The sequence below is a fragment of the Chlorocebus sabaeus genome, chromosome 22 (genome assembly GCF_047675955.1).
Source record: "Chlorocebus sabaeus isolate Y175 chromosome 22, mChlSab1.0.hap1, whole genome shotgun sequence".
NCBI lineage: Eukaryota > Metazoa > Chordata > Mammalia > Primates > Cercopithecidae > Chlorocebus > Chlorocebus sabaeus.
Window position 1 is genome coordinate 46186848 of NC_132925.1, and position 26543 is coordinate 46213390.

Genomic DNA, 26543 nt, shown 5'->3' on the forward strand with positions numbered 1-26543 from the left:
AAAGTCTTAGATGGCATCTTTTCCCAGTAAAAGACTGTTCTGTTTAGTATCGCCAGCTTCATCAGTGATCTTACCTAGATCTTCTGCATAACTTGCTGCAGCTTCTCCGTTAGCACTTGCTGCTTCACCTTGCACTTTTATGTTATGGAGATGCTGTCTTTACTTAAGTCTTGTGAACCAACCTCAGCTCACTTCAATCTTTTCTTCTGCACCTTCCTCACCTCTCTGTCTTGACTGAATTGAAAAGAGATAGAGCCTTAGACTCAATTAGGCTTTTGCTTAAGGGAGTACTGTGGCTGGTTTGATCTTCTATCTAGACCACTAAAACTTTCTCCATATCAGCAGTGAGTCCGTTTCACTTTCTTACCATTCATGTGTTCACAGGAGTAGCACATGTAAGTTCTTTCAACAACTTTTCCTTTGCATTCACAACTTGGCTAACTGTTAGGTGCAACAGGCCTAGCTCTCGGCCTGTCTTAGCTTTTGACATATCTTCCTCACTAAGCTTAATCATTTGTAGCTTTTGATTTAAAGTGAGAGACATGTGACTCTTCCTTTCATTTGAACATTTAGAGGCCATTGCAGGATTATTAATTGGCCTAATTTTGTTGTGTCTCAGGGGATAGGGAGGCCCAAGGAGAGGGAGAGAGATGGGGGTGGGGGAATGGCTGGTCACTGGAGCAGTCAGAACACAACAGCATTTATTGGTTAAGTTCGCCATCTTACATGGACAATGTTCTCAGTGTCCCAAAACAATTGCAAGAGTAACACGAAACTTCACTGATCACAGATCACCATAACAAATACAGTAACAATGAAAAAGCTTCAAGTATCGTGAGAATTATCAAAACATGACACAGAGACACAAAGTACATGCTGTTGGAAAGACAGCACCAGTAGACTTGCCTGATGTAGACTTGCCACAAACCTTCAACTTGTAAAAAAAAAAAAAAAAATAATAATGTGTTATCTGCAAAGTGGAATAAAGAGAAATGCGATGGACAGAGATACCTGTGCTTCATTTGGATGCTGTTGAGGGGCAGCCTTCCCTGGAGAAGGGGACATTGAGTTACCTCCAAAGAAGGGGTATGATTTGGACAGGTGGAGATGTCCCAGAGAGGGGGGTGGCGGGCTGGAGGTGGTTCAGAGGGAAGAGCATGCCTGAATTCAGAGGAGGTGAGAAAAGTGATACATCAGGTTCCCCTGAGGACTGGGTGTGTGGAGGGGAGTGGTGGGGTGAAGCTGCAAAGCCAGCAGGGGGCATACATTGGTAGGCTTGGGAGTCCGGATGGGCTCGGTGTGGACCTGGTAGGCACTGGGCCACCATGAGAGGAGTTTTAGTAGAATTGCTTTGTTGGAGTTGGTCTTGAGGAAGCAGCGCATTCAGTTAATTCTGGGACCTGAATAAAGAGGAGGCTTTGCTTCCAGACACTTCTGTGACATAACTTTTTCTTGTCCCTCCTTTCTGCTTCCTTAGCTGTCTGAAAACGTGGTGAACCGCATGAAGGAGCCCAGCTCTCCACCCCCTGCTCCTGCACCTTCTACCTTGGGCCTTCAAGATGGCAACTTGAGAGCCCCTCACAAAGGTATGGGGGTTGTGACAGTTCTGTGGAGTGTGGAGAGACACTGAAACGAGTGATGGGTGCTCACCCAAGCCCACCCGACGGCACGCAGAGCTCAGGTTGGCTTCAGGATGACGTTAAGCAGCTCTGTCTGGTAAGGGCTTTCCGGAAGAGCATGGCTTTCTGGGAGTGACAGGCGCTGTCGTCAGAACTGCCAGGATTCGGGCCAGACCACCTTCCCTCTGTGTCACTTTCTCCATGTGGGAATTGAGGCAGAAGGACCTGAGTTGACAGCTCAGGAAAGAAGTTGCCTTTAAGGGCCCTCAGAGGCAGCATAGCCATGACACAGCTTCAGCCACTCTAGCCTAACTCCCAAATCAAAAACGTTGTGGATTCACGTGAATGGGACCAAATGTGGGAGAATTCCGTCAGTGACTTAGGCGCCTGCCACAGCAGCCCTCACCTGAGCCTCAGGTCGAGAGCTCCTGTCCTGGCCCTTGGAATGGTTCGCCCTGGGCTTCTAGGAGGGGTCCTAGGTCCTGGGAGTTCCTCTTCCTGGCCCACTGTGAAGCTGGTGCTCAAGCCAGGCTGAAAGCTGATTTGTTCCCTACTCTATTGTACCTGTTGCAAATGAAGAAATTTGTGCTTTCCCCAATTAACAACTTGTAGCAAACACGAGGAAATAAAATTTTAAGAAAAAAATTTGTAAGGCATACAAATGTTAAAATATTACAAAATAAAGTCCTTGGAGCAACTGCTCAAAACATACTTGTTTTCGAGAACTTGGGTCTGTCTACCAGACTCAGTAACTCGATTAAAAAAAAAAAGATTGGCTGGAGGCACCATGCCACCACGGAAGGACCGACTGTTTACATGGAGAACCACGCACTAGATTGTTCGTCTCGGGCCTGGTCTCGCGTTACAGTTGCCTTTTCTACTCATCTTCCCTGTTGGGTTGTAAGAGTTTAGAAGATGAGAGCTGTATCCTGCCCACTTAGTGTTTACTGAAGGCCACCCAGAACCAGGTCCCGTGCCCTGTGCCAGGACACAGTGATAGGTGGGCAGGGACCCTCTCTCATGGCACACCTGGCTCTGGTTATGGAGCCAGATGTCAGCCCTGATGTCAGCCAGATGTCAGCCCAGATGTCGTGTTGTGATGCAACACTGGAATCTGTCCCGGTTGAGAAGGGACTGTGAAAGGCAGGAGGAATGGTGGTGGGTGGGCACTGCGGGTGGGCAGACAGCAGGAGCAGAGGTCCGGAGGCAGGGTGCAGCCCAGCCTGCTCAGGGGCCTAGAAGCATTGCTGTCTCTGGAATACAAGGTACAAGGGAGGGGGAGATGTTGGAGTGGCACTCAGGAGCCAGGCCATGGAGACCTCTCATGGTGGCCAGAGAACTCTGGCTTCATCTTCAAGGGGATGCCTGCCAGGTGTCCCGACACCTCCACCCCTGTGCTGTCTGCCTGGGAGCCAGCGAGCACCTGGATTTGGACCCACCCCAAGATCTTTCTGAATATCTACCACTGAAGGGGATGTGTAAGATTCCTGAAAACCCCCCAAGAAGCCCTTCTCCTTTGCCAGTAGGGCTCACTTACTCCCCACGCTGGCTCTAACTGGTGAAAAGGGCTTGAGAGGGGTCTAACTTGACCCAATGCACTTTAACAAACTGGATTAACTCGAAAGAGGGAGAAAGTGATGATAAAAGTGAAAATTGCCATAATATATAATACTACACATCAGTTTCAGCTTTAGAAGAAATAAGCATTTGCTTCAGTTTGGTAAGTTTTGGCAGTTTAGAAAGCAAGAATAGTGGTTCTTTGTCACTTGGAGTTAGTTATAACAAAATACTTTGCTGTTTAAATGATAGATGTGAGTTTTGTTTCTGAATGTTGAAGAGTCAGCATAAATGACTATCTTGAAGTTAACTAATTTTAAGATATTTTGTACTTTAAAAACCAGTTTTTGCTTTATTTTAGTGATGGAACGAAGTTAGAAAAAGAAGTTAAAATTCTTCTCATACCATACCCCCCAAAAATGTCAGAGGAAATAAAAGATTGAAATGTATGGCTTGAAGCCATAAAAGTACAATAAAAGATAGATTTTCTGCACATCATATTAAATGAAGAAACCTTAAATTAAAAAAATAGGAAATGTGAATATAAGAAATTAGACAGTTTAGAAAAGAAGTGACAGGAATGGATAAATTAGAGAAAATATAACATTGGACAGAGTCATAGTAATCTTAATATGTAGCGAGTTCTTAAAGATCTTTAAGAAAGGCAGCTCAGTAGGAAATGTGCACAGGTGGCCATGCTCATGACAAGATCTCCACGTCACTAATACTGGAAGAAACGCATATTCAACACTGTGCACTCCCAGGGAGCGGGGATCGGGCAGGGGCACACAGAAGGGGCAGTGAGGATGAGTGCCACATGCTCTACATCGGCAGGCCTGTTATTTTTGTAGTTAAAAAATGGAAAATTATATAAAAAGCAAAAATGCCAGGCATTAAACCTCAGTAAAACTCTTCAGGCAAATAAATAAGCGTGGGGAGCACTGGTGTGGAGATGAAACCCCACAGCAGCCTCCTGCATTCAGCTCAGTTGAGAACCTGGTGTGTTGCTGAGGAGCATGGGAGGTGCTCTCCTCCCATGAGAGGTGGTTTGAAAGTGTGAGTCACAGCTGATGCTTTCAGAAGTGCCCCCTGAGGTGTCCCTGATGGGTCTGGAGTTGGAGTCGCACACCTTTATTGAGCACCTCCCACAGCCTGGTTCTTACGTTATGTTCTGTGTGGTTCTGGCTGCTGGTGCATAGAACCCTGTGGTGGAGGGAGGTGTGGGACATCGGAGAAGGCCAAGAAAGGTGGTGAGCTTTGGCTGACAGAGAGCTTTGGAAGGGTGAAGGCTGGGGATGGCGTAGTAACAAAACCTTCAGTATCAGCAAGTGTTGGGGAGAGTGAATTAGATTTGCTCAGAAATCCCCAAATCTGTGATGATCAAAAGGGACCTACTACAACAACAGAAAGAACCCAATAATACTAGGGGCGATAGGGGTTAAGTAGAACTGGGTTTAATATGTGGCATTTGCGACACGAGGGATTATGCAGACTCAGGTGGGTACTAAGGGAAACAAGATTTAAAGAGCCCCACCCCTTCCCTTCCCTATGCCAAAACCTCTACCTGGGAGGTTGTCCTCATGAAGCAAAGCAATGACTTCGTGCAGCCACTCCTGGCCTGTGCTTAGGAGATGACCTGGATTCCAAATAATTGTCGGAGAGTTGGGATGGGTTTGGAACACTGCACCCAGTGTTGTGGGCATCCTGGTGCAGAGACCCCTTCGGGATAAGAGGTGGCTTGGATCATCTGGCTTTCCAGACAGCTTGAATCAAGGGTGTTCCTTGAATGCCCCTGCGAACACTCCTTTGTGAGGGCTCATCTGTGGCACTGCCTTCCCAGGGGCACATTCATTCATGGGCGTCCTTCCTCTCTGGGTGACCTCCGTGCCTTCATGGACCCTGGGGTGCCACTGACAGGCCTTTTCTTCTCTTTCCTTTGCAGAATCCACACTGCCCAGGTCGGGGAGCAATGGTGGCCAGCAGATCTCAGGGGCAAAGGAGGATGTCAAGAGGTGAGCCCGAGAGCCTGCTTGCTCCCGGCACTGCGCTCTGCCTAAAAGCCTCTTTCCTCACTGGATACCCCTCTCCTTGCCTGAAGCCCTGGAGGGTTTGTCTCACATAATTAATCTCAGTTGCATTGAAGGACAACCCTATGATATAGGTGTCACTGGTTCTAGTTTAAAGATGTAGAAACACCAAAAGGGGCATAGGGGAATTGATCATTAATGTTCCTCATGCCCAGCAGTTTGAGAGGCCAAGGCAGGAGGATTGCTTGAGGCCAGGAGTTTGAGACCAGCTTGGGCAACATAGCAAGCCCCTGTTTCTAAAAGATAAAAAAACTAGCTGGGTGTTGTGGTGTGTGCCTGTGTAGTCCTAGTTATTCGGGAGGCTGAGGTGGAAGAATCACTTGAGTCCAGGAAGCTGAGGCTGCAGGGAGCTATGATTGCACCACTGAACTCCAGCCTGGGTGACCCTGTCTCTGAAAAAAGAAAAAAAAAAAAAAAGAATCATTTAAAAAAACTAGAACTAAACAGTTGAGTGGCTGGAACTTCTGCATGTGTGTGCACATGCAGGCATGTTTTCAGAGAGATGAGGAAGTGGAGCCCTCCCAGTGCTAGCTGTGGTTGTCCAGATGAACTGGCTCCAGGATGTTGGTGATTTTGTCAGCACAGGCCACAACCCCAAGACCTGGCCACGCCTCTGACATGGGGCCTGTTGCCAGAGAAGTTTTAGCAAAGTGGTTAAGGCACAGAGGCCCCAGTGGAGCACAGGGTGGCATCTTGATCCTGCAACTTGCTAGTTATGTGAACTTGAAAAATCACTACATCTAAGAAGAGTACTTCTTTAACTGGGCTCCTGTCTTGGTTAAATATGTTACTGTATATCATGCACGTGAGCACAGCACCTGTCCTACAGAGTTCTTAGTGGACCCTCACAGTAGTTGTTACCGATTGGCCTCTTCAGCCTCCTTGAGGAAATTGCCCTCAGTATGGTCAGAGGACCCAGTGGGTCAGCTTAGGGGGCCCAGTGTCAGCCATGGTTGGGCGTTTGCTTTCTAGTAGTTCAGCCATGTTGGGTCTGTTGCATAGTCATGGGTTAAGACCCACATTCTAAGATTCACTCTCCCTAATAGGTCTCAGCAAGAATAACTGACCTGGCCAGGTGTGGTGGCTCAATCTTATATCCCAGCGAATTTAGGAGGCTAAAGCAGGATGATTGCTTGAAGTCAGGAGTTTGAGCCCAGCCTGAGCAACATAGTGAGATCCTGTCTTTACAAAAAAATTAAAAACGTTAACTGGGGGTAACACATGTCTGTAGTCCCAGCTGCTCAACAGGCTGAGGTGGGAAGATTGCTTGAGCCCAGAAGTTGGCGTTTACAGTGAGTTATGATTGCACCACTACACTCCAGCCTGGGCCACATTATGAGACCCAAAACCGGAAAAAAAAAAAAAAAAAAGAAAAAAGCCAACTACTAACCTGAACCCCACTTTTTTGGTACTTTTAAACTTTCAAAATGGTAAAGTAATACATGCTAATGAAAGATTTAAAAATTTATCAAGTGAAAAAATCATCCATAGACTCATCATCTCAAGACAACCGCTATTAATATTTTGGAGTATTTCATGTTCTTCTCCACCCGGAACCCCCTACCCCCTGTTTAGGGTTATTTTTTGAAAGTCATAGATAATTTCATATCTTGCTATTTTCACTTCATATTATAATGATTTGTCATTAGTTTCACCTGCTTTATAAGCAGTTTTATTGCTAAAAGCATTTATTGGTTCTCAGTTTTTAGATTCCACCTACAGACAAATGAAAGACTATATTTTCTAGTGGTGATGTCATAGATCATTATATGATCACACCATATTTACTTTAGCTTGACCTTGATTTTGGGACATTTAGGTTGCTTGCATTTTTTTCACTGTAATAAATAATACTGTTAAGAGCATCTCAGCACTAATAACTTTTTTCTTCTCTATAGGATTATTTTACTAGGCAGAATGCCCAGAAATAGGTCAAAGGGTAGGAACATATTCAGAATGAAGAGTGAAATGTTCAAAACAGAGGACTACTACCATCTCCAATCTTCAAGCTCTCAAGTGGAGGCAATCCGTGGATTGAGCCCCTCCCTGAGACTCTCACTGGGCATGGGGCTGCCTACTTGGCCAGGTCTCCTCCTGTTCCTGAGCTGTGTTGTCCTGGCTCAGTGTCATTGTCTCCCCTTATCTGGGGAGCTGTCATTGATGCCTGAGCTCAGGTGTGGAATGATGGGGCGTGTGGTTTTACAGCACTCTCTCCCTTCCTGGCCAGCCGCTGGCTGGTTTCAGCGTTTCCCTGGCAGCTGAAGTGAATGCGCAGACCTTGTCTTGGCTATGGGCTGCCCGTCATGCCATCTGCATCTGTTTCTCCTCATCTTTCTTCTGCACAGGTATGAACAGGAGCATGCTGCTGTCCAGGATAAGCTCTTCCAGGTGGCAAAGAGGGAAAGAGAGGCTGCCACCAAGCACTCCAAGGCATCCCTGCCCATGGGTGACGGCAGCATCAGCCATGAGGAGCAGAAGTCAGTCCGGCTGGTGAGTGCAGATTTTCCCTGAACTAGCCTTCTGAGCTGGGCAGCACCCGGGGAAAGAGGGGGTGGGCTCTGGCACCTGGTTAGTCTGAAGCCCTGCTGGCTCAGGCTGCCCCTGGAATGTGCTTGGCTTCACCTCTGTGGAAAAGGGTCTTTTGGGAGCCAGGAACTTGGGTTCTCCCAGCCCTGGCTCTGTCAGTGATTTGCTTTGCTGCCTTTGGCATGTTTTTTCAGTCTCTGTGGCCTCAAGTCTATACAGTAAGGGACTAGATCACTTGACAGTCTCATTCAGCTCTGAAACTTCACAGATGTCAGGGCTGCAGTGGTATATGTTTTGGGAGGGTGTGAGGAGAGAGGACTAGAGGCCTGGAGCCATGTAATATATGACAGGGAGGGCATCATCTTTAGAGTTAGGCAGGCTGGGTGCAAATCCTGGACACCCTGTCTGTGAGCCTTGCTCGAAGATCATGATGCTCACACACGGGACTGCCCAGGGAATCAGAGGAGATAGTATTTGTCCAGGACTTAGCATGCTGGCAGACCGTGGGAGTGCACTATTGTTATTGTTATTGTCATTAATACATTTAAGTGATGGGTGGCTATTAGGGTATTTTTGCTTAAGTGCAGCATTTATTTTGCAACATGAGAAGTCTCAAAGTGCCCCCAGAGTTGACTAATTCAGTGGCTCACTAGCATCATCATAGACTTGGTGCTTCTCTTCCTGCCACTCTGTCATCCACAGTGTGCCAGTGCATCCTAGGGAGGCTGTCCCCATGGTTAATGAAGGCTGTTACTGCCCCACAAGCCCCATGCAGACAGTAAAACCCTTAGTAGAAGAAGAGAGGCTATGCTGGCCCTTGTGTCTCTATCACAAGGATAACTTTCCTAGAAGCTCCTGGCAGAATTCCTCTTACATCACACTGACTTGAATTGTACCAGGTGCCCATGGCTAAGCCAGTCCTCAGCAGAGGGGATACAGAGGGCTCCACTGGCTGCAGCTAGGGCTCTTTTCTAGTCACATTAGGGAGGTTGCGCATCCAGCCAGAATTAGAACTGACAGCAAGGAAGGTGGGGGAGGGAAGCATGGCTGTGGGCGGCATCTAATAACATCTGCTGGAGGTTTGAGACCAGGAACAGCCTTGCCCTACTTTAGGTGGGTAGCCTGGTACACACGGTGCTGCCTAGAAGGGGGTTGAACATGATGTGAGAGCATCATTTGGGATTGTGCTCTCCTGGGAGGGGAAGGCAGACTTGCTGGCTGGGCACAGGCCTTAGCTTACTAATTTGATGACTACACAAATGTTTGAAGTGTGCAGTAGGCACATAAATGCACGTTGAACCAGGCCCTCTGGGAAATACAAACAATGTAGGATCCTAGCCCTCAGGAAGTTTTAGTCTGTGGAGAAGACAAGCACTGACTTGTGCTTTGAAAAAGGCCAGTTTGGTTACAGTAGTTGTTAAATTGAGGAAAAGATTTGGAAATGCAAATGTGTAAGCTGCTGGTGGATCAGAGCTGGTAGATCAGAGAGGGCATTTAACCTCAGCCTTAAAGGATGAGGGCAGCTGGGCTGAGACAGGCGGATGTTGAGGAGGTGATCAGATCCAGTGAGAAGAGTGAGGTTTGAAGCCAGATTTTAGAAGGCCTTGGATGTACTGAGGAGTTAACCCTCAAAGTAGCCCACAGTGATCCTGAAACAGTCAATGGTTGCTGAAGTTTGTAATGGGAGTGATGAGATCTGACTTGTGCTTTTAGAACCCCGTGGCATCCTGGTGAGGAATCAGTTGATACAGTGAGAAACTGGGGCCAGGGCATGCCTTCAGAGGCTCTTAGAGTCAGTCTCTGAGAGGCAGATCGGTTGTTACTCCTCTGCAGGCAGCCTGACAACCAAGTAAGAAGGACCCCTATCCTGGAGATGAAGGGTTAATCAGTATGGCATGAGCAGGAAAAGTTGGCCACCTCTAGAGATGTAAGATCACAACTTACAGGTCTGCTGTCTCTTTGTTCTCACCTAGAATGTATTAATTACAGTGAAAGAGAATTCACAGCTTCCCATTCTTCCTCCTGCAAAGGAGGTTGAGCTCCGCTTTCTCAGGACTGTCCCTTGGGGAAGAACTTGATTCCCCACCCCACCCCAGGTCTCTAGATGGATAATAATCTCCTTTTCTGAGCCAGAATTCTTAGGGAATTGTGATGTAAGTTACTTCCTTCATTTTAAAAACATTTAACTGCTTTCATGGGCATTCTCATTTTCTGAATGCTCAGCATTCATTTCTCCATGCAACTGGTGTTCCAGTTTCCTTCTGGGAGTGTTCCTGTTTCCTGCTGTGTGTACACTTGGTGGGACTGTAATTCCTCCATGGAAGCTGAATCTGGGCACAGTGCAAGCTCAGCCAGCTTGCACCTCATGCCTGAGGACCTTCAGTTTTGAGTGAGTACAGAGGAATGATGGGAGGCCAGGATGGGAGTTCCTCGTTGTCTCCCAGGTGTTGCGATCAGCCCCTTCATGCTATGAGGTTGTATCTTTTGCCGTCTTCTACGCTTTCAGTGTACCATTGGTTTCTCTCTGGTCCTCCTGCCTTCTTGAGGTTTGGATTGTCCACTGATGACCTGCCAATTAACTCTCCTTTGCTTAAGTTAGGTGGAGTTGGCTTCTACTGCTTGATGCTCTTGGAAATGCATCTCCTATAGGTGGTGCTACAGAAGATGATGTTGAAGGTGTACAATCATATTCAGTACTCAGTACAAAGAAGGAGAAGGGAAGATGGTGCTTGGCATTGTTCCATAAGTTAACAGAGACCCAAGTCAGTCAACTAAATGCTGAGCAGATGCTATGACCATTGCTTCTAAAGAAGGGGGCTCCCTTTGGGTTGGTATGGTTGGGCAGTGCTTTTAGTGGAGGTAAAACTATATTTTCAAAACTATATTCTGGAAGATTTAAATAAGAGGAGAAAGATGGAGAGAAGAACCTTACAAAAGCAGGGAAATTCTTCTTTCCTCTCCTGAGTTGTCCACATGGAAAGATTGAAGGAGGTGGCTAGTTGGCAGCCTGCTGTGTGGGGTGCTGAAGGGCCTGGTGGTGTGGCAGTGTGTGGATCACAGCACATCCTCCTAGCCCTCCAGGAGGGTTGGACCCTGAGATGAATCTTGCATGGTCGCCGGCAGAATGAGTTGTCTGCCCATTCTTCCTAGGTGCCTTCTCCACTACCCCTACTGTAGTCCTCCCTGTGAACCTGTAGCCTCATCTAGAGGATTTCCTGTTGTACTGAGTGCCACTTAACATGTAGTATGCTCTTCCACACTGTTCACTTGCCTCTGACTTTTTCCAATATTGATTTTAAAATCCTCTTCTGCATAAGGGATTGGTCCAGCTTATTATTGGGAAAAGTTCACAAAACTAATGACAAGGAAAGGTAATAATTTTTCTGACCTACTTCTGATGACAGAAGTGTTTCCCTTTCCCATCTAGTGCAGCAGTGATGAACTGTTCTGTGCGTGTCGATGCATGTTTGCTGTCACTGGTGGTGTCCTGGTTCTGGTCTGAGTGAAGGCCATGGGTGTCACTGGATCCTGTGAGAGGTGTTTCTCCCTCTGAGTTGATGAAGAAGCTAGGAGTCCAAATCAAACATTCTGGGAAGAAATAAAAAGAACAATGCTGTTGATCTGAGTCTTCTGATGGGTGGAGCCTTAAAAATCCAATGGATGGAGTAATCCAGTCCTGGCTGAGGCTTTATTTTAGGTGAGAATGAGATTTACAACCTTGCCTGTTGCATTTCTGGCACATATTATTAGTTGTATAAGAATACAGTACACCTGATAGAAAGCAAAAAACTTTCTTGGCTGGGCATGGTGGCTCACGCCTGTAATCTCAGCACTTTGGGAGGCTGAGGTGGGTGGATCACTTGAGGTCAGGAGTTCGAGACCAGCCTGACCAACACAGTGAAACCCCATCTCTAGTAAAAATACAAAGTTAGCTGGGCCTGGTGGCGCATGCCTGTAATCCCAGTTACTTGGGAGGCTGAGGCAGGAGAATCACTTGAACCCGGGAGGTGGAGGTTGCAGTGAGCTGAATCGCACCATTGCACTCCAGCCTGGGCGAAAGAGCGAGACTCTGTCTAAAGAAAAAAAAAAAAAACTAGAAAGTAAAATCTTTCTTTTCTTTGTTGCTGAGCAATTCTTTTATTATTTTATGATGTGTGAGTATATATATATATATATATAAATATACACACAAATGCACACATACATACTCTGTATTCCTGTTATATGTTAGGCACTGGGTTAATTTCCTAATAAATGGAAATAAGAGACAGCTTCTGACCTTGAGAAGATGTGTTTATTAGGAGAATTAAATTCCCAGAATTGACCACATAGTGTTGCAAGGGTCATCCCAGGGGGACAGGAAGACACTCGAGGAGCAAGGAGGCAGTACCACCTGACACTTCCTGGTAGGATGGGAATGAATTCTAAGAGGAGGTGACATGTGAGCTGGATCTTGAAGAATGAATAGAACTTGCCAGGTGGAGAGGAGGGAGGAAGGATGCTGCAGATAGGGAGCACTCTTGAGCAAAGGCCACGCTTTGGGAGAGGATGAGGTCTTTGGCTGGATTATAGGAAGCCGCAGGGTGTGGCGGCGGGGAGGCCAGAGGGGCCAGTGTAGGTGCAGTTGTGGAATGACATCCTGGAAGCCTGATGGGGAGCTCTGTGGAGTGGTTTTCTGAATCTCGAAAGAGATAAATGGGAGACAGCTGGACATTGATCACTAGGAAAATACTTCAGTGGCAAATCAAGAAGCTAAGGTCAAATCCTGCCACTGAAGATTTGGTAACAAGAGTGCTTCCCTCCCTGGACTTGCCCCTGTAACCTAAGGATCCACCAGGAGAGTAGCTGTCCTGTCCTGCTTTCCTGGTGGCAGAGGACTTTTGATCTCTCACTCTTTCATTCTCTTCAATGCCCAGATGCTCCAGGTAGCTGCCACCTTAGCTCTGTGAACTGGATGCAGTTGGCTCTCCCTGTCCATGGGTTTCTGTATCTGCAGATTCAACCCACTATAGATCGAAGTCCACAGATACAGAGGGCTCACTGTACTATGTCATTTTATGTAAGAGACTTGAGCATCCACAGATTCTGACGTCCGTGGAGAGTCCTGGAACCAATACTCTGTGGTTGACTGTGTCATGATTTTAAGATGTTCAAAGTTTTTGAACTGCAATTTTCTAAAATTATGAGGAAGATGGAGGATTGATTTTGGCTTTATTACAGCTGTAGCCTTTCTTCCTAACAGTCCTCTGCTACATTTTTATTGTCTTATTCGTCAGATCATAAACTCCTTGAGAATAAGAACTGTGGTACGATCATTTTGGTCTTTGCAGCGCTGAGCAAATTTTAGACAGGCAGTGAATGGTGATTAAATGGCACATCTTGAGTAGGTGAGGGTGTTGAGGTGTTACTGCTTTGAAGCCCTCTGTGCAGTCGTCTGTTATCTTTCCCTTGTGATCCCATCACAGTGCCCCATTGCTAATAGTTGGAAGCAAGCACCTATCACAGCCTTTTATAGAAGGGGTGACAATTCAAAGGTCTGACCCTTTCAAGCAATAAAACAAAACAAAGTTTAAAAAGGCTTTCATTATAATGATATCTGGGAGTCAACTAAAAAGTGATTTGTCTCCTCGTCAGAGTCTTACAGACTTTAGGTTTATCTTGCTTGGAACAAGGGAGAGAGTGGGCTTTGGGAACTCTGGTCTGAGGTTATGAAGTATACTACCTGACATTCAGCCAAGGCAGTCCTGATATCTGGGTCTAGCTGTTTGGCACGGCTGTTTTAGAAGTTTAGTGACCTGGGGACTCTGGTGGCCTTGTTTCTTAGACCTCCTCCAGTGTGAGTGTTATGTGGAGATCTGAAAATCCTGTGGAGATCTGCATTGCCTGTCCTCAGGTGACTGGTAAAAGGCATAAACTGGTAGAAAAATCATGACATCCATAGCCCCTTTCTTTGCTTCCTCGTTTTACTTTTTCATCTCTTCTTTTGTCTACTGAGCTTAGTCTCTTGATTAGATCAGAGGTTGACAAACATTTTCTGTAAAGAGCCAGATAGTAAATAATTTACTCTTTGCAGTCGCATGTGGTCTTTGCCACATATTCTTTGTTGTTGTTGTTGTTACAACCCTAAAAAATGTAAAAACCATTCTTAGCTCAGAGGCCATACAAAAAAAGTCTGTGTACTGGATCTGATTGGTCGGCGAAAAACCCCTCCTGGACTAGACTATGCAGCTTCAGAGATTTTAATTTTTTAAGTCTCTCTGAGTACCCAGGTGTCTCAAGAAACTAGAGGTGGGAGCACTGGTGGTGGTCCAAGTTGCTTAGTGGCTGTTATTTCTTGTGAGAGGTTTCTTGTCTTGGTATTTGACAGCCTCAGTCTTCTGATACGTGAAATGAGAATTTTTCTAGGGACAGCCTAGTGGGCTGAATGGGAAAAGTCACTAACCTCTGCTTTAATTCCTGATTCTTTTATCATTTGGCATTTTTTTATAGTTTCTGTTTCTCTGCTGAAATACCCCCAGCTCTTTACATGTGTTGCCCACCTGTAGATCCTCTAAACATAGTCTCGATTTGACAGTTCCAACACCTTGATCATCTCTAGGTTTGGTTCTGTTGACTATTTTCTCTCTTGATACTGGGTCACATTTGCTTGCAGTTATATGTGCTTTGTAGTTTTTGATTGGTGCTGGTCATCATATGCAGGAGACCAGTAGAGACTGAGGAAAATAGTGTTTATGCCCAGAAATGGCCATTCTCCTTCTTTTGACAGGCTATTAGTGTGGGAGGTTGAGTAGCCTAGTTGAGTAGAATATGGGCTGTAGTGTTGCCTCAGCTTCAGCCTTTTAATATGTGAGTGTGGGATCAAACCCATTCTGTTTGTCAGGGCTTAGGACCTGAGTACCTGAAGGGTTCGTCTAAGTTCTCCTGACTGGCCACCAGACTAGTTTATGGGCCCTAATTGTCTTTGATTAAGGGTCCTTCCTTGTCCCTCCTGCAGCTGCAGACGACTGCTGCTTGGTGGTCAGTGGAAGGCCTGGAGTACCTATAGGCTTTCTCTCAGTTCTGCTGCTCTGCTCACAGACTTCAGCAGGCCCTGTGCACTGGTGCCTTGGGTGAATATGTGGAGGGAAGGTGTCTCATTCAGTTCTCCTGCTTTATCTTTAAGAAAATAATTAGGAAAATTCTCATGACTGATACTAGAGTTAGTGCACCCTGTTTGTTGTCATCACCTTTAAAGCACCCTTCACACCCCAAAGAAAATGAAAAGGGCAAAGTGATGGGACTGACCTCACTCCTGCTCTAAATGTCCAGGCCTGCATGGCTGCTAATGTGTAGGGCTAGTCCTTCCACGGGATATGCAGGGGTCCACACACTGGGTAGAAAGGGCTGTGCCACACAGCTGCCCATCTGCATGCCCCATTCACCTTCACATTTGCTCAAAGAACAAGGGTGGCAGGTTATAGTTTAGAGAATTGGAATAATTCATTGGAAGGGACACTGTGAGGCCTCCTGGGTTCCCACTTAACCTGGCCTTGGTGTTACATGATGTGACAAATATTGGAGAAAGGAAAACTGTAGATGAGCTTACACGAAAACTGGCTTAATCTTTTTAGTTGATCACACACCAAAAATGAACTTTGATTTATTTCCTGTATATTTTATCTAAACTGAGGGTGGAGGAAGGCTGTAGAAACCAGACATGGTGTTCAGTCATGGGACTGAGAGTCTGGCATCTGTGTCCAGGGATGGCCCTCTGTTCATCACTACTGCAGTAGTGATGTCTGCCTTGGCTGGGTTGTTGTGAGAACCAAATGAGGAACAGATATGTACAATGCCTGGTGTCACAGAATGTTAGAAATGCTATCCTAGAGTGGTGTATTGAACAAACACGGGCTGTGAGGCCTCAGCTCTGTTCAGACGGCCCCCGTCACTGTGGTTCCTTCATGTTTCTATGATGCTTCCTTACCTGCAAGGCGAGGGGCAGGCAGTGCTGTGCGCTGTTAGGAAAGTTAGGATTTACTCTTCCTCCTTTACTTCCACCCATGTCTCCATGACAGAATTGATGTGAACTGATTCTCAAAACAAATCAGTGATTTTTTTTTTTTCTTAAGGATGTGGAGTCAAGAAACAAGTGAGGTTCATGTAGCTTCTGACTGGTTCTCTGGAGAGAGAGGCTGAATTCATTGGGGCGAGGGGGTCCTAGAAGCATTTTATTCATGGCCAGATGCCATGGGGCATCCCAGAGGTATGGTGTGGGTGTGGAATGAGGCTGTTCCGACTTAACCCTGCTGTTGAAAGACTCTTTTGCCTGTCTCACCTGGCTCTCTGTTCATCTCACTGCCTGGCTTCCACACCTGGCTGTGCATCTGGATCACCTGGGAACTTGTTAAAAATGCAGATAATTGGATCCGATACCGAAACAATGGATTAGACTCTTGGATGGCTTGACCCTGGAATCTGTATTTCTAACAGCCTCCCATGTGATTCTGGTACAGCAAGCCCAAAGTCAGTGCCTGGACTGATGCCCAGAGCCATTGACCCCGGAGTGGTTTTTGGCCCTTTTTGCAGTCCAGTCACCCCAGGGATGTGAAGTGCTCCTTCCAGGGATGTGGCTCCCTGTGGTCCTCAAGCCAGGAGGCTGTACTGTTTGAAAAGTGCACCAGGTGATTCTGATAGCCTCCCCTGCTTTGTCTCCCTCTCCCTGATGCAGCTCCTGCCTAGATGAATAGCTTTGTTGGGCTTATTGACGTCTAAGAGAAACAGATGCTCTTTTCTCTGCCAGGGACTGCTAGAGAAGAGAATCTGCTGTCTGTGTTACCACTCCCTTGGTGAGGGATCCAGGCCATCTGGGTTCAGCATTTTAGGGGATGGTAGTAAGACCTCTGATCCCGAATCCAAAGGGGTGGCTGTGGGATGCAGGTGATACCAAGTGGCACTCATTGCACTCAGCAATAGCTCAGCTTATGTGAGAACCCAGAGCCTCAATTCTTTGCAGCAGCGGTAGCCATAGCCCAGATCATACTGGAGGCATGCAGCAGAAGCAAAATAAACCTTCTCGAGGGCTTGTGGGACTCTCAGGAGGGCTGCTGCTGGTCTGGCTACTACTTACTGCTGCCAAGTGGGCGCAACAGACTTGTGGGCTGAGCTTCCAGTATCTCCCCTAAGAAGACTGTTGTGTTCTTGTTTCCTGTCCACTTCATTAGGTGCATTGTGATGGTATCCTGGTGTTATGATTTGAATATTTGTCCCCTTCAAAACTCATGTTGAAATTTAATCCCCAATGTGGCAGTATCGAGAGGTTATTGGGTCATGAGGGCTCTGCCATGATGAATGGATTGAATCCAGTTGTGGATTCACGAGTTGATGGATTAAGGAATTACCATGGGAGCAGGACTGGCAGCTTTGTAGGAAGAGGAAGGGAGACCTGAGAGAGCACACTCAGCCCCCTCGCCACATGATGCCATGCATCACCTCGGGACTTCTCAGAGAGTCCCAGCTACCAAGAAGGTTCCCACCAGGTATAGCCCCATGACCTTGGACTTGTCAGCCTCTAGAACTATGAGAAATAAATTCTTTTTCTTTATCAATTACCCAGTTTCAGATACTCTGTTATAAGCAAGAGAAAATGGACTAAGATACTTGGGGTGGAAGAAATCAATCCTGTTTTTCCCTCAACTGTTTCATACATTTTTAACCACCAGATAGGTGGTGGTCACCCTGGTAGTGGGGAGAAGGACGACGGGGAAGATGTGGGGTTGGGTGGAGAGGTGCCTGGGGGAGGGTGTTCATCAGGACAAGTCGGCCTGTGTGGTGTCATTGAGCAAGGAGAAGGTGAAAGGCAGTCTTCAGCTGTTTTGAACCCTGTGGGGAGCTTGTGGACTCCTCCTCTTTAAAGAAAGCTGTTGCTCTGTGGACTGCTCAGATTCAAGTGTCGGGATTTCAGAATCTCACTGTTCTAGAATGGCCCTGCTGTAGGAAGGGGGAGCCCAACATTTTTTGAGTACTAGGAGATGTGCATGTGTACTCTTTGTTTAAGGAGCTGGAAGGACATGTGGGTTTTGCAACCTGGGCTTATTTGGATTTTGTGGAGCCTCCCCCATCACCAAATCACAGGTCTGCAGATGCCTTCAGTTTTCTTTTCTCTGGCTATGGTGCCTGGCTCAGGTGACCTCTGCTATGTGCTGACAGAAGCTGGACATCCTCATTAGCTGCTAACTTTGTTAGGCAAATGGCTGATTGCGGTTCCATTCCTGGTGTCACTGCTTCTAATTAGCAGATCACATGTCTCTGAAAATGTCTGTTAGCACCAGGGATGAGCTAAAGAGGCTGACAGCTGGGGCTGGGGGCTGGAGAGAACTGCGCAGAAGTGCTTTCTCTTCAGCCTCTTGAGGGTCCAGGCTGCTGACCTCAGCTAGGCTCCTTGGCCTCTGAGTGCCCACTGGAGCCCAAGGGAACAGAGCAGCAGGCTTCCTTGAAAATTGCACCAACTGGAGGGGTGATCTGAGCCATCTGGGAGTGGCATCGGAGCAGCAAGTGACACCCTTCCTGACTTCCTACTTTGTTCTTGAGAGAAGCCCAGGCCAGTCTGAGAGTTTTGGAGTTTCTTGTTTTGAACAGAGGTCTTACATGGTCAGATGTGAAACCTGATTGGATTGGTGCCATCCCTCCTGACTTGCGTCAGATGGTGTGCACTGGCAGTGAGGGCACAGGCAGTCAGAGAAAGCATCATCACCCCTTCTGCTTGCTCTATACCCGCTCCTCTTCCTTCAGGTCAGTGCCCACCAGCCCTGCCACTCTTCTGTGTGTGGATCAAGTGGGGCAGCCCTTACAGCCCTAGGACAACCTGACAGCAGTATATTTTCCTTTTCTCTCCTGCCAGAGTGAAATTGGGCTGGTGCCTTCCCACTTCTATGCATGCCTCTAGGACGCCAGCAGGGCTGGGGAGAGGGGAGGGTCTTGGTTATTTTAAGTCTATTTATGCAATTTATTCACATGGTTTTTGGGGAGCTACTATTCTACTTTTTCCTTTTTGTGGAAAAATGTTTTCAATTTGTCAATGAAGCAGATTGTGTTTGCCCTCTTGGGGAGATGCCATCGCTGGCTACTGGCAAGGTATAGAATCGAAAAGGGTTATTTGGCTGAGAAACATCAACAAGTGTTTGCAGGTGAAAAGTCCCAGATTATTTCCCTTACCTTTTGTCTACTCAGTGGGTGAGCCAGGGCCCTATCTCCTGTGTGTTGGCTGTGAGCTGAGTGCTCTTGGGTAGACCAATACATGCACCAGCTAGGAGGAGCTTTGGCTATGAGTAATGGAAGCCCAGTTGGCAGTGGCTTAAAGTGGAAGTGTATTCTTCCCATGAACAAGATACCAGGGGCAGCCATCTCAGGTGGTTATGGTAGCTTCATGCCTCAGAGGGATCCAGTCACCTCCTGTCCTTTTTTATCCCTCGCAAGACGGAGTCTCACTCTGACACCCAGGCTGGAGTGCAGTGGTGCAGTCTCAGCTCACTGCAACCTCTGCCTCCTGGGTCCAAGCGATTCTCCTACCTCAGCCTCTCCAGTAGCTGGGACTACAGGCGTGTGCCCCCACACCCAGCTAATTTTTATCTTTTTAGTGGAGGCAGGGTTTCACCATGTTGGCCAGGCTGGGACCTCCTGTCTTTTTGACTGGCTGTCCTCAGTGCAGCTCTCCTCATGGTGGCAGAGGGCTGCTGTGCCTTCAACCATCACATCAGTTTTCCAGTCAAGAAGAAGGAAGGGCTGAGAGCCTTGTTCTAGTGAGGTTTTATTATTTTATGTGGGTGTGGGAGGGACACTCTTCCCTGGGAATTCTCATTGGCAGAACTGTGTTGCAGGGCCACCTCTAGCTGCAAAAGGAGGGCTGGGATAGTGAGCAATGTTACCTGGACATGTGACTTCCCCAAACAAAATCAGGATTATGTTATTAAAGAAGAGGGACTGAATGCTGGTCAGGTGGTGAGAGCACTTTCTGTAACCTCGTGGCTTAGAAGGAGCCCAGCGTCTGGACTCTGTTACACCTGGGCTCAGATCCCCCAGGTGCTGTCTCTGTGACCCTGGACTCATTATTTAACCAAGTCTCAGTTTCCTCACATGTCAAATGGCACACCTCTCCTAGAGTTGTTAGCATGCTTTCGTAATATGTGAGCAAAGCCTTCAGCACATGGTCTGGCACATGGAAGGTGGTCAATACATTCTTTTCTTTCTGTTATGCCAAACTCCTCCAGAATGCACTAGGAGAGGAGCTGCACAGGTGACTAATAGAGTCTAAACGATAGAAGTGGGTAGTGATTTTCCACCGTGGCAAAGAAGGGATAGCGAACAGAGTGCTTTTGAGTGCAGGATCGCCGGCTGTTACCGGGTTGCTAATGTTCTAACCCTCCACCTTGGCTGGCTTCAGGCTTCAAAGGCCCCTGAGTACACCCCTCCCCGCCAGGTAGCCTTAATTCTAAAACAGACCTTCCAGATCCCGCTAGTTGTTCTTTTCTAACTCCCAAGGTTAATTTGTGCCTAGAGAGGAGATACAGCCATTCAGGGCTGCTGTCTCTGGGCTTGCATTCTTGCTGATGCCAGGACTGGCTTGTTTCGCTGACCTTGAGCTTGTGAGGGTGAGTGGGTAGGGAGCCCTGAGTGCTTGGCTCCCTGCCCACTTGGGTGTGTTCTTAGCAGAGTCAAGGCACTTCCCACCCCCTACACTTGGTGGTGTCTCCTCCTTCCTTATCAAATCTTGGCAAGGCTTCTCTGGAGGATTCTGGTACTCTCTTCTTGGCTATGACTTGGGTGGCTGGGCAGGGTGGCTAAGGGGTATTGCTGAGGAGAGTTAGAGGTGTGTGGCAAAGCCTTTTGCATGACACACATCAAGTAACAAAGCTCTGAGGCCGCTGGGACTAGACACACTGGGGGTGACAGTCTTTGTGGAAGGGCTTCTGCTGAGAGCCTTTGCCCCTGCGCCCGTGCCCACAGGGAAGGGAGCACCTGCACATCAGCCTCGCACAGCGGTCATGGCCTGGGCAGCCTTGCTGGGAAAGTCATGACTTTCCTTTTCTTGATGCTGACTTCCTGCTCTCTTTCCTCTTCCCCAGTTGATTGAGTGCCTTCCCTAACACACACAGCCTCTGGTGCTTTTTTTTTCCTTGTGTGTAGTGGTTCCCAAGAGGCCTGGCAGCCCTGCCCTGCCTCGGGCCTGCTCCTTTTCTACACCTCCCCTGGCAGCACTGGCGCTTGGTGTGCGAGTGCATCCAGCGCAGGATCCGCCCAAGAGCCTCTGTTCTTGGGGCTCCCAGGTGTCAGACAATGTTGAACACGGGGCCCATTCTCTAGCTGACTGGTCGGACACGATGTCGGCACTTATCTTCATGCTGACACACACTGGACATTAATAGAAATACACCGCCATGTCACATGTATGGAATTTCAAGCAGCCGGGAGGCGGGTGCTTTCGATAGCCTATCGTGTGCTTAACCTCTTCCAAAGAGGTTTTTGATGAGAAATGAGTAGGGCTGTTAACTCCCGGCAGCCTGGCATGTGGCAGGTTTTCTTTTTTTTTTCCCTTCCCCTTCTTGATTGTTCGCAGTGCTTCCTTAATCTTCACTCTGGAGGAGTGGGCTTTGCCGCTTCAGGACATTTTATTTAATCTGTGGCTGCACAGGCAGCTGCATGGTTGGTCTGGGTGCTGTGGGGCCGCAAGGTGGCCCGGGAGTACTGGGGGAGCCTCTCCTCAGCCTAAGTTGTCTGGCCCCGGGTTTTTTGCCCTGGTCTCAGCTTTCATGGCTGTGTACAGGGCTTTTGGGATCACTGGCTGCTTCTTTTCCGAGACAGCCTAAGCTTTTGGAGCTGTTTTTGTTTTTCCCGTCATCTTGTCTCCTTTCTCTCTCTCAGGAGCTGCTGGTGATGCCTCAGTTTCTTTAGCTGAGGTCCAAAGCCCAGGAAAAGATCTTTACTCGGATGATCTGGGTCTTGGTGTGGTCTTTGTAGTCGTGTGTGACTTTGCAGTTATCATAAGAAAGACTTGTATTTGCAGCTCATTTCTGCTGCTTCTCTGGGATATCTCCATACACTTTCAGTTTTCCCAGCTGTAAAGTGAGATGATAATGCAATTCATAAGATTAGTATGGGGTTTCAGTGAGATAAAATTAAGTGCCTAGGAGAATGTCTAGACTGCAGTAGGCTCACAACAGAAATTATACCTAAACATTTTCTTAGTGAGGCTAAAGGTGAAAAGCATTCATGGCCACTGGCTTCTGGATCACGCTTCTCAGTCTTCCTACTAGTAAGGCTGGTCTTTAACCTTATTCCAATTGGCATTTTCTTTCTGATAGCACTTCGTATATCAGAAATCTGCTTTACCACCGTCTTGGATTTCATCATGACTCAATTCTCAAGGCCCATCAGGTCTTGTGGCCTGACACATCTCCCTGCCCTCAGGGTCAGTACTGACAGCTAGATATAGCCAGCACCTTCCTTCCCTTCATTTCCATGGACTTCCTCCATGCCCACGTTGCTGGATTATAGCCTTGGGTAAACCCCACCATCTGGTTTCTCTGCATCCGGGCCTGGGCTCCTGGGGGCCGCTAGAGGCTGGATGAATGGGTTCTCATGCAGTTCGTGCTCTCTGACCTCCTGGGCATTACCCTCTCTGCTGCTGCCTTCCTCTTGCTGTGTTCCAACAGCACCCTCCTGTGCCCTCCCCACATCCACTTGTGAGTTCTCTCCATCCTGGCCTCACCGCCCTCTCCTCCTCGTTTCCTCTCCTCCTAAAAGGGGCCTCTCTGCCAGTGACCTGGCTCCTGGATCTAGCTCTTCCCCTCCTCTTAGAGCGTACTCTGTTACTTCCCCACTTTCTGCTCAGATCTCCTTGTCTAAAACCAATAGCCCTTTCCCAAGCAGCCACTCTGGTTGTCTCCTGGCTCTTCCTTTTCCTTGCCATAGAGTGTCTTGGAATCATAGTGGTAAAGTCATAATCTTTATTCTCAAACTTATTACAATTTGGCGTGATCTCAGAAATTACGCCATGATAGGCTGGTGTGCGGTGGCTCACACCTGTAATCCCAGCAGTTTGGGAAGCCGAGGCGGATGGATCATCTGAGGTCAGGAATTTGAGACCAGCCTGGGCAACCCGGTGAAACCCCATCTCTACTAAAAATATAAAAATTAGCCGGGCATGGTGGTGTGCACCTGTAATCTCAGCTACTTGGGAGGCTGAGGCAGGAGACTTGCTTGAACCCGGGAGGCGGAGGTTGCAGTGAGCCGAGATTGTGCCACTGCACTCTTGTCTGGATGACAGCGCAAGACTCCATCTCAAAAAAAAAAAAAAAAGAAAAGAAATTACCGTGATCTTCTTTCCAACAAATCTGATAACTTTCCTTCTTCACATTTCCTTCAAGGGGTATTTATCACCAAGCAGCTACTCTTCCTTTAAATGTCCCTTGTGTGAGCCTCTGTGCCTTAGCTCTCCTGCCCCCTTTCTGCATGCTCCATCCGTCCGTTCAACACATGTTCCCTGAGCAGGGCTGCGGCCTGGTCTGGACTGGCCATCCAGAAGTGACCCGATCCTGACCCTGCTAGAGCCCCTGCTCCAGCTGGAGAAACAGATACCAAACAAGTAACTATTACCAGCTGAAATAAGCGTACTGCTGTAGAGAGAGAGTGATAGTGGTGCCCTAATTTAGATTGAGGTCAGCTAATGCTTCTCTGTGGAGTGGACATTTGAGCTGCGACCTAGAGTGTAAGTGGGAAGGAGACAGAGTGAGGAGGAGGAGCTCTGCAGTTTGTGGGGAGTGTGCCCTGGACTGGGTGGTGGGGAGCTCAGTGAGTGAAAGCAGCTGCCAGCAAGAAGGGTGTGAACAGTGGGCGGGGATTCATGGGCAGTTACGGAAACTGGGTTTGAGAAGCAGCGGGGAGTGTGTGAAAGGTTTTCATAGAAGTTCTGGGGAAGATGGCAGAGTGGGCAAGAGCAGAGGCAGGGAAATCAACAGGACTCCAAGAGCCCTTCAGAGAGATCATGGTGACCCAGACAAAGGACAGTGACAGTGTCTGGGGGAAGAATTATGTGTAGACAGAATTGATGCATTTGGTGAGGATGGGGCCTGTGGGGTGAGGAAGAAGGAAGTGTAGAGAATGACTCGGGTTTCTGGCCTGAGCCAGATGCCCTTTTTTGACAAGGAGATGCCTAGACTCCTCTCTGGCTTCCCTACCTCTGGGTCCTTCAATCATTTATGGTCTAGATTGAGCTGCTGTAGCAGAGAGGCCCCCAGATACAGTGGCATACATAAGAAAGACTTGTTTCTCTTTCATGGAACTGTCTAAAGGTAGTCCAAGGCTAGTGGGAGCTCTGCGAGCCTCAGCAGCCTTGGATACAAAGTGGTTGCTCCATTTATCTCCAGTTGCTGAACAGTGTGAAGGGGACATGGGCCATGTGAGTGCATACCCATTTGGCTCTTCTATGGGCAAGACCAGAACTGGGCTCCATCATTTCTGGACATATCTTGTTGGCTAGAAGATAGTCACATGACCACTGCTAGTGACAGGTTGTTTAGGAAATGTCTAGACAGTGTAGCTGGATGCCCAGCCAAAGCTCCATACCAAAGGAGGAGGAAAGAATGGCTATGGGGGGACAATTGGAAATCCACCACTGTTGTTTGTTGCCTCTTCGTTACCTCTTGAAAACTCCCACATCCACCTTGGCCCGATGTCTGTTCAGGGCTTCTGTTCTCTAGATGCTGGTTGGCCACACCTCTCCTGGTGCCTTCAGGGACCTCAAACTGAGGACGTCCAGTACAGAACCTGTCTTCTCTCCATACCTGGGCTTGAATCATTTACAAAACATTGAACAATTGGGATAGCTGCTCAATTCTCCATATTTAGCAGTGGAGGGGTCCTCGAGAAGGCACAATGCTGTTAATTCTGCCCAGACATTCATGGGGGTTGTTTCTGAGGAACAAGCAGGGAATATCCCACAGAGTTGTCTTTGACTATTTTCTCCTTGTGCTCACCTGGCCTTCCAGGCAGCTGACTTCAGGGCTTCCACCGAGACCCCAGATGTGTGTGTCTCTGTTTGGAAGATGATCTGTCAAGATGCCACCCGCGGCAAAGCACACAGCTCTTCCCCTGGCTGGCTGTCCAAAGTATGGCCCTGGCCAGACCTCAGAGAGGGACAGTGTTTTCCACCAGATCAGACAGAATTGGAGAGAAGTGCTCCAGAGTTGGCGACTCCCTCCTGGGAGTTGCTTCAGGATGAGGACTGAGATGGAGGTTGAGCCATGTGGCCTTTGGTGCTAGAGACTCTGCTAGGGGCTGGCCCTGGCTAGGCATGGCTGCCTCTGGGCCTGAGTCTTGAGTGCCTGGACACCCCTGGCATGAGAGGCAAGTTCCCAGAGCTTTCTCCCAAACCTCCCTGTAAATGAACAGACCCACCTAGCTTTAATGCTAATTCCTTTTGCAATGAGCCTGAACTTCCTTGTTTCCCAGTTAAAGCCAGCCCATTAACACTGCCCCATCTGTCACCATAAATGGAAAGTTTTTCTAACAGGTGGGCAGGCAGTTCTCCCATGCTAATGAGGAATTGATGAAGTTCCTCCAGGGACTGACATTATGGCTATGGGCCCTGCCTTTGCTGTCTCCACAAGAAGGCACAGCTGAGCAAGGGCAGTTGGTGCCCTGTGCTGACCCCAGCATAGCCGTCTTGACCTCTTGAGGCTCTGGAAGGGTAGGAGAGAGAGGAACAGTGGTCTAAGGCTTCTCATCTTTCTTGCCCTCTAGTTTTCCCTGGAGTCCCCACTGGTAGGGGTGAAAAGGAATGTGTGTTTTTCTTTTGTGTCCAGGCCTTGCAGGGCATCTGGGGGACTGTTTTTTTTTTTTTTTCCTCTGGGCCTCTGGTCGCACTTCTTTTCCTCACTAAGAATTTGCGACCGTGTGTGGTAGCTCATGCCTGTAATTCCAGCACTTTGGGAGGCAGAGATAGGCTGATTGCCTCCAAGGCCCTGTACCCTGTCCACCTCCGGGACATGGCCTCATGCCTAGTAAAATTCACTTATCTAATGGCCATGTAAAAATCACAAGTTCGAGACCAGCCTGGGCAACATGGCAAAACCGTGTCTCTACAAAAATTACAAAAATTAGCCAGGCGTGATGGTGCATACCTGTGGTCCCTGCTACTGGGGAAGCTGAGGCACGAGAATTGCTTGAGCCTTGGAGGTCGAGGTTGCAGTGAGCCAAGATCATGTCACTGCACTCTAGCCTGAGTGACCCTGTCTCAAAAAAAAAAAAAAAAAAAAAAATTGATGCCTCCATTGCCTTAACTTGATTTTTGTCTGCTCCCCTAGGGTAGCCAGATTCTGCTCCTTTGCTGGGGCCCTCTGGCCAGAGCAGACCTGGGTTTTTAGGGTTTTAGAGTGTGAGTTTTAGTATATGTGCTACTGAAGCGAGCACGAGAGTGTGAGTTTTTTTTATTCTTTTTTTGTTATGTCTAGCAGCTAGGATTGGAGGCTGTGGTATGGTGTGAATTCAGGAGCCGGGTTGCTTGCGGTCAAATCCTGCTTCCCAGTTGTGCTTCCTGAGGAGGGCACTGAATCCTCTGTGGTCCCTGCTGGTGATCCTGTCTCCTCCCTGGATAGTCGTAAGACTTCTTGAGATAGGGGACAAGCTTAGAGCAGCACCAGGTGCACAGCACATGGAATGTGCTGTACTGCCCTCTGAGGTTTACCAGTTACGCCCCTGCAAGGCCCTGTACCCTGTCCACCTC

The 26543-nt window shown here is 48.0% G+C and overlaps 1 protein-coding gene across 4 annotated transcripts in view; it reads left to right on the forward strand.

Moving 5' to 3' along the window:
* Window positions 1-26543, forward strand: part of CHCHD6 (coiled-coil-helix-coiled-coil-helix domain containing 6) — a 238825-nt gene that overhangs the window by 21557 nt on the left and 190725 nt on the right. For all 4 annotated transcript variants that reach the window (XR_012090552.1, XM_038003458.2, XM_007985492.3 and 1 more), the window contains exons 2-4: window positions 1478-1586; window positions 5119-5188; window positions 7609-7753. Coding sequence is in view for 3 of the 4 variants with exons in the window: in XM_038003458.2 (XP_037859386.2) it covers window positions 1478-1586; window positions 5119-5188; window positions 7609-7753 (324 nt within the window). In the remaining variant the exon portion in view is untranslated. The remainder of the gene's footprint in view (window positions 1-1477; window positions 1587-5118; window positions 5189-7608; window positions 7754-26543) is intronic.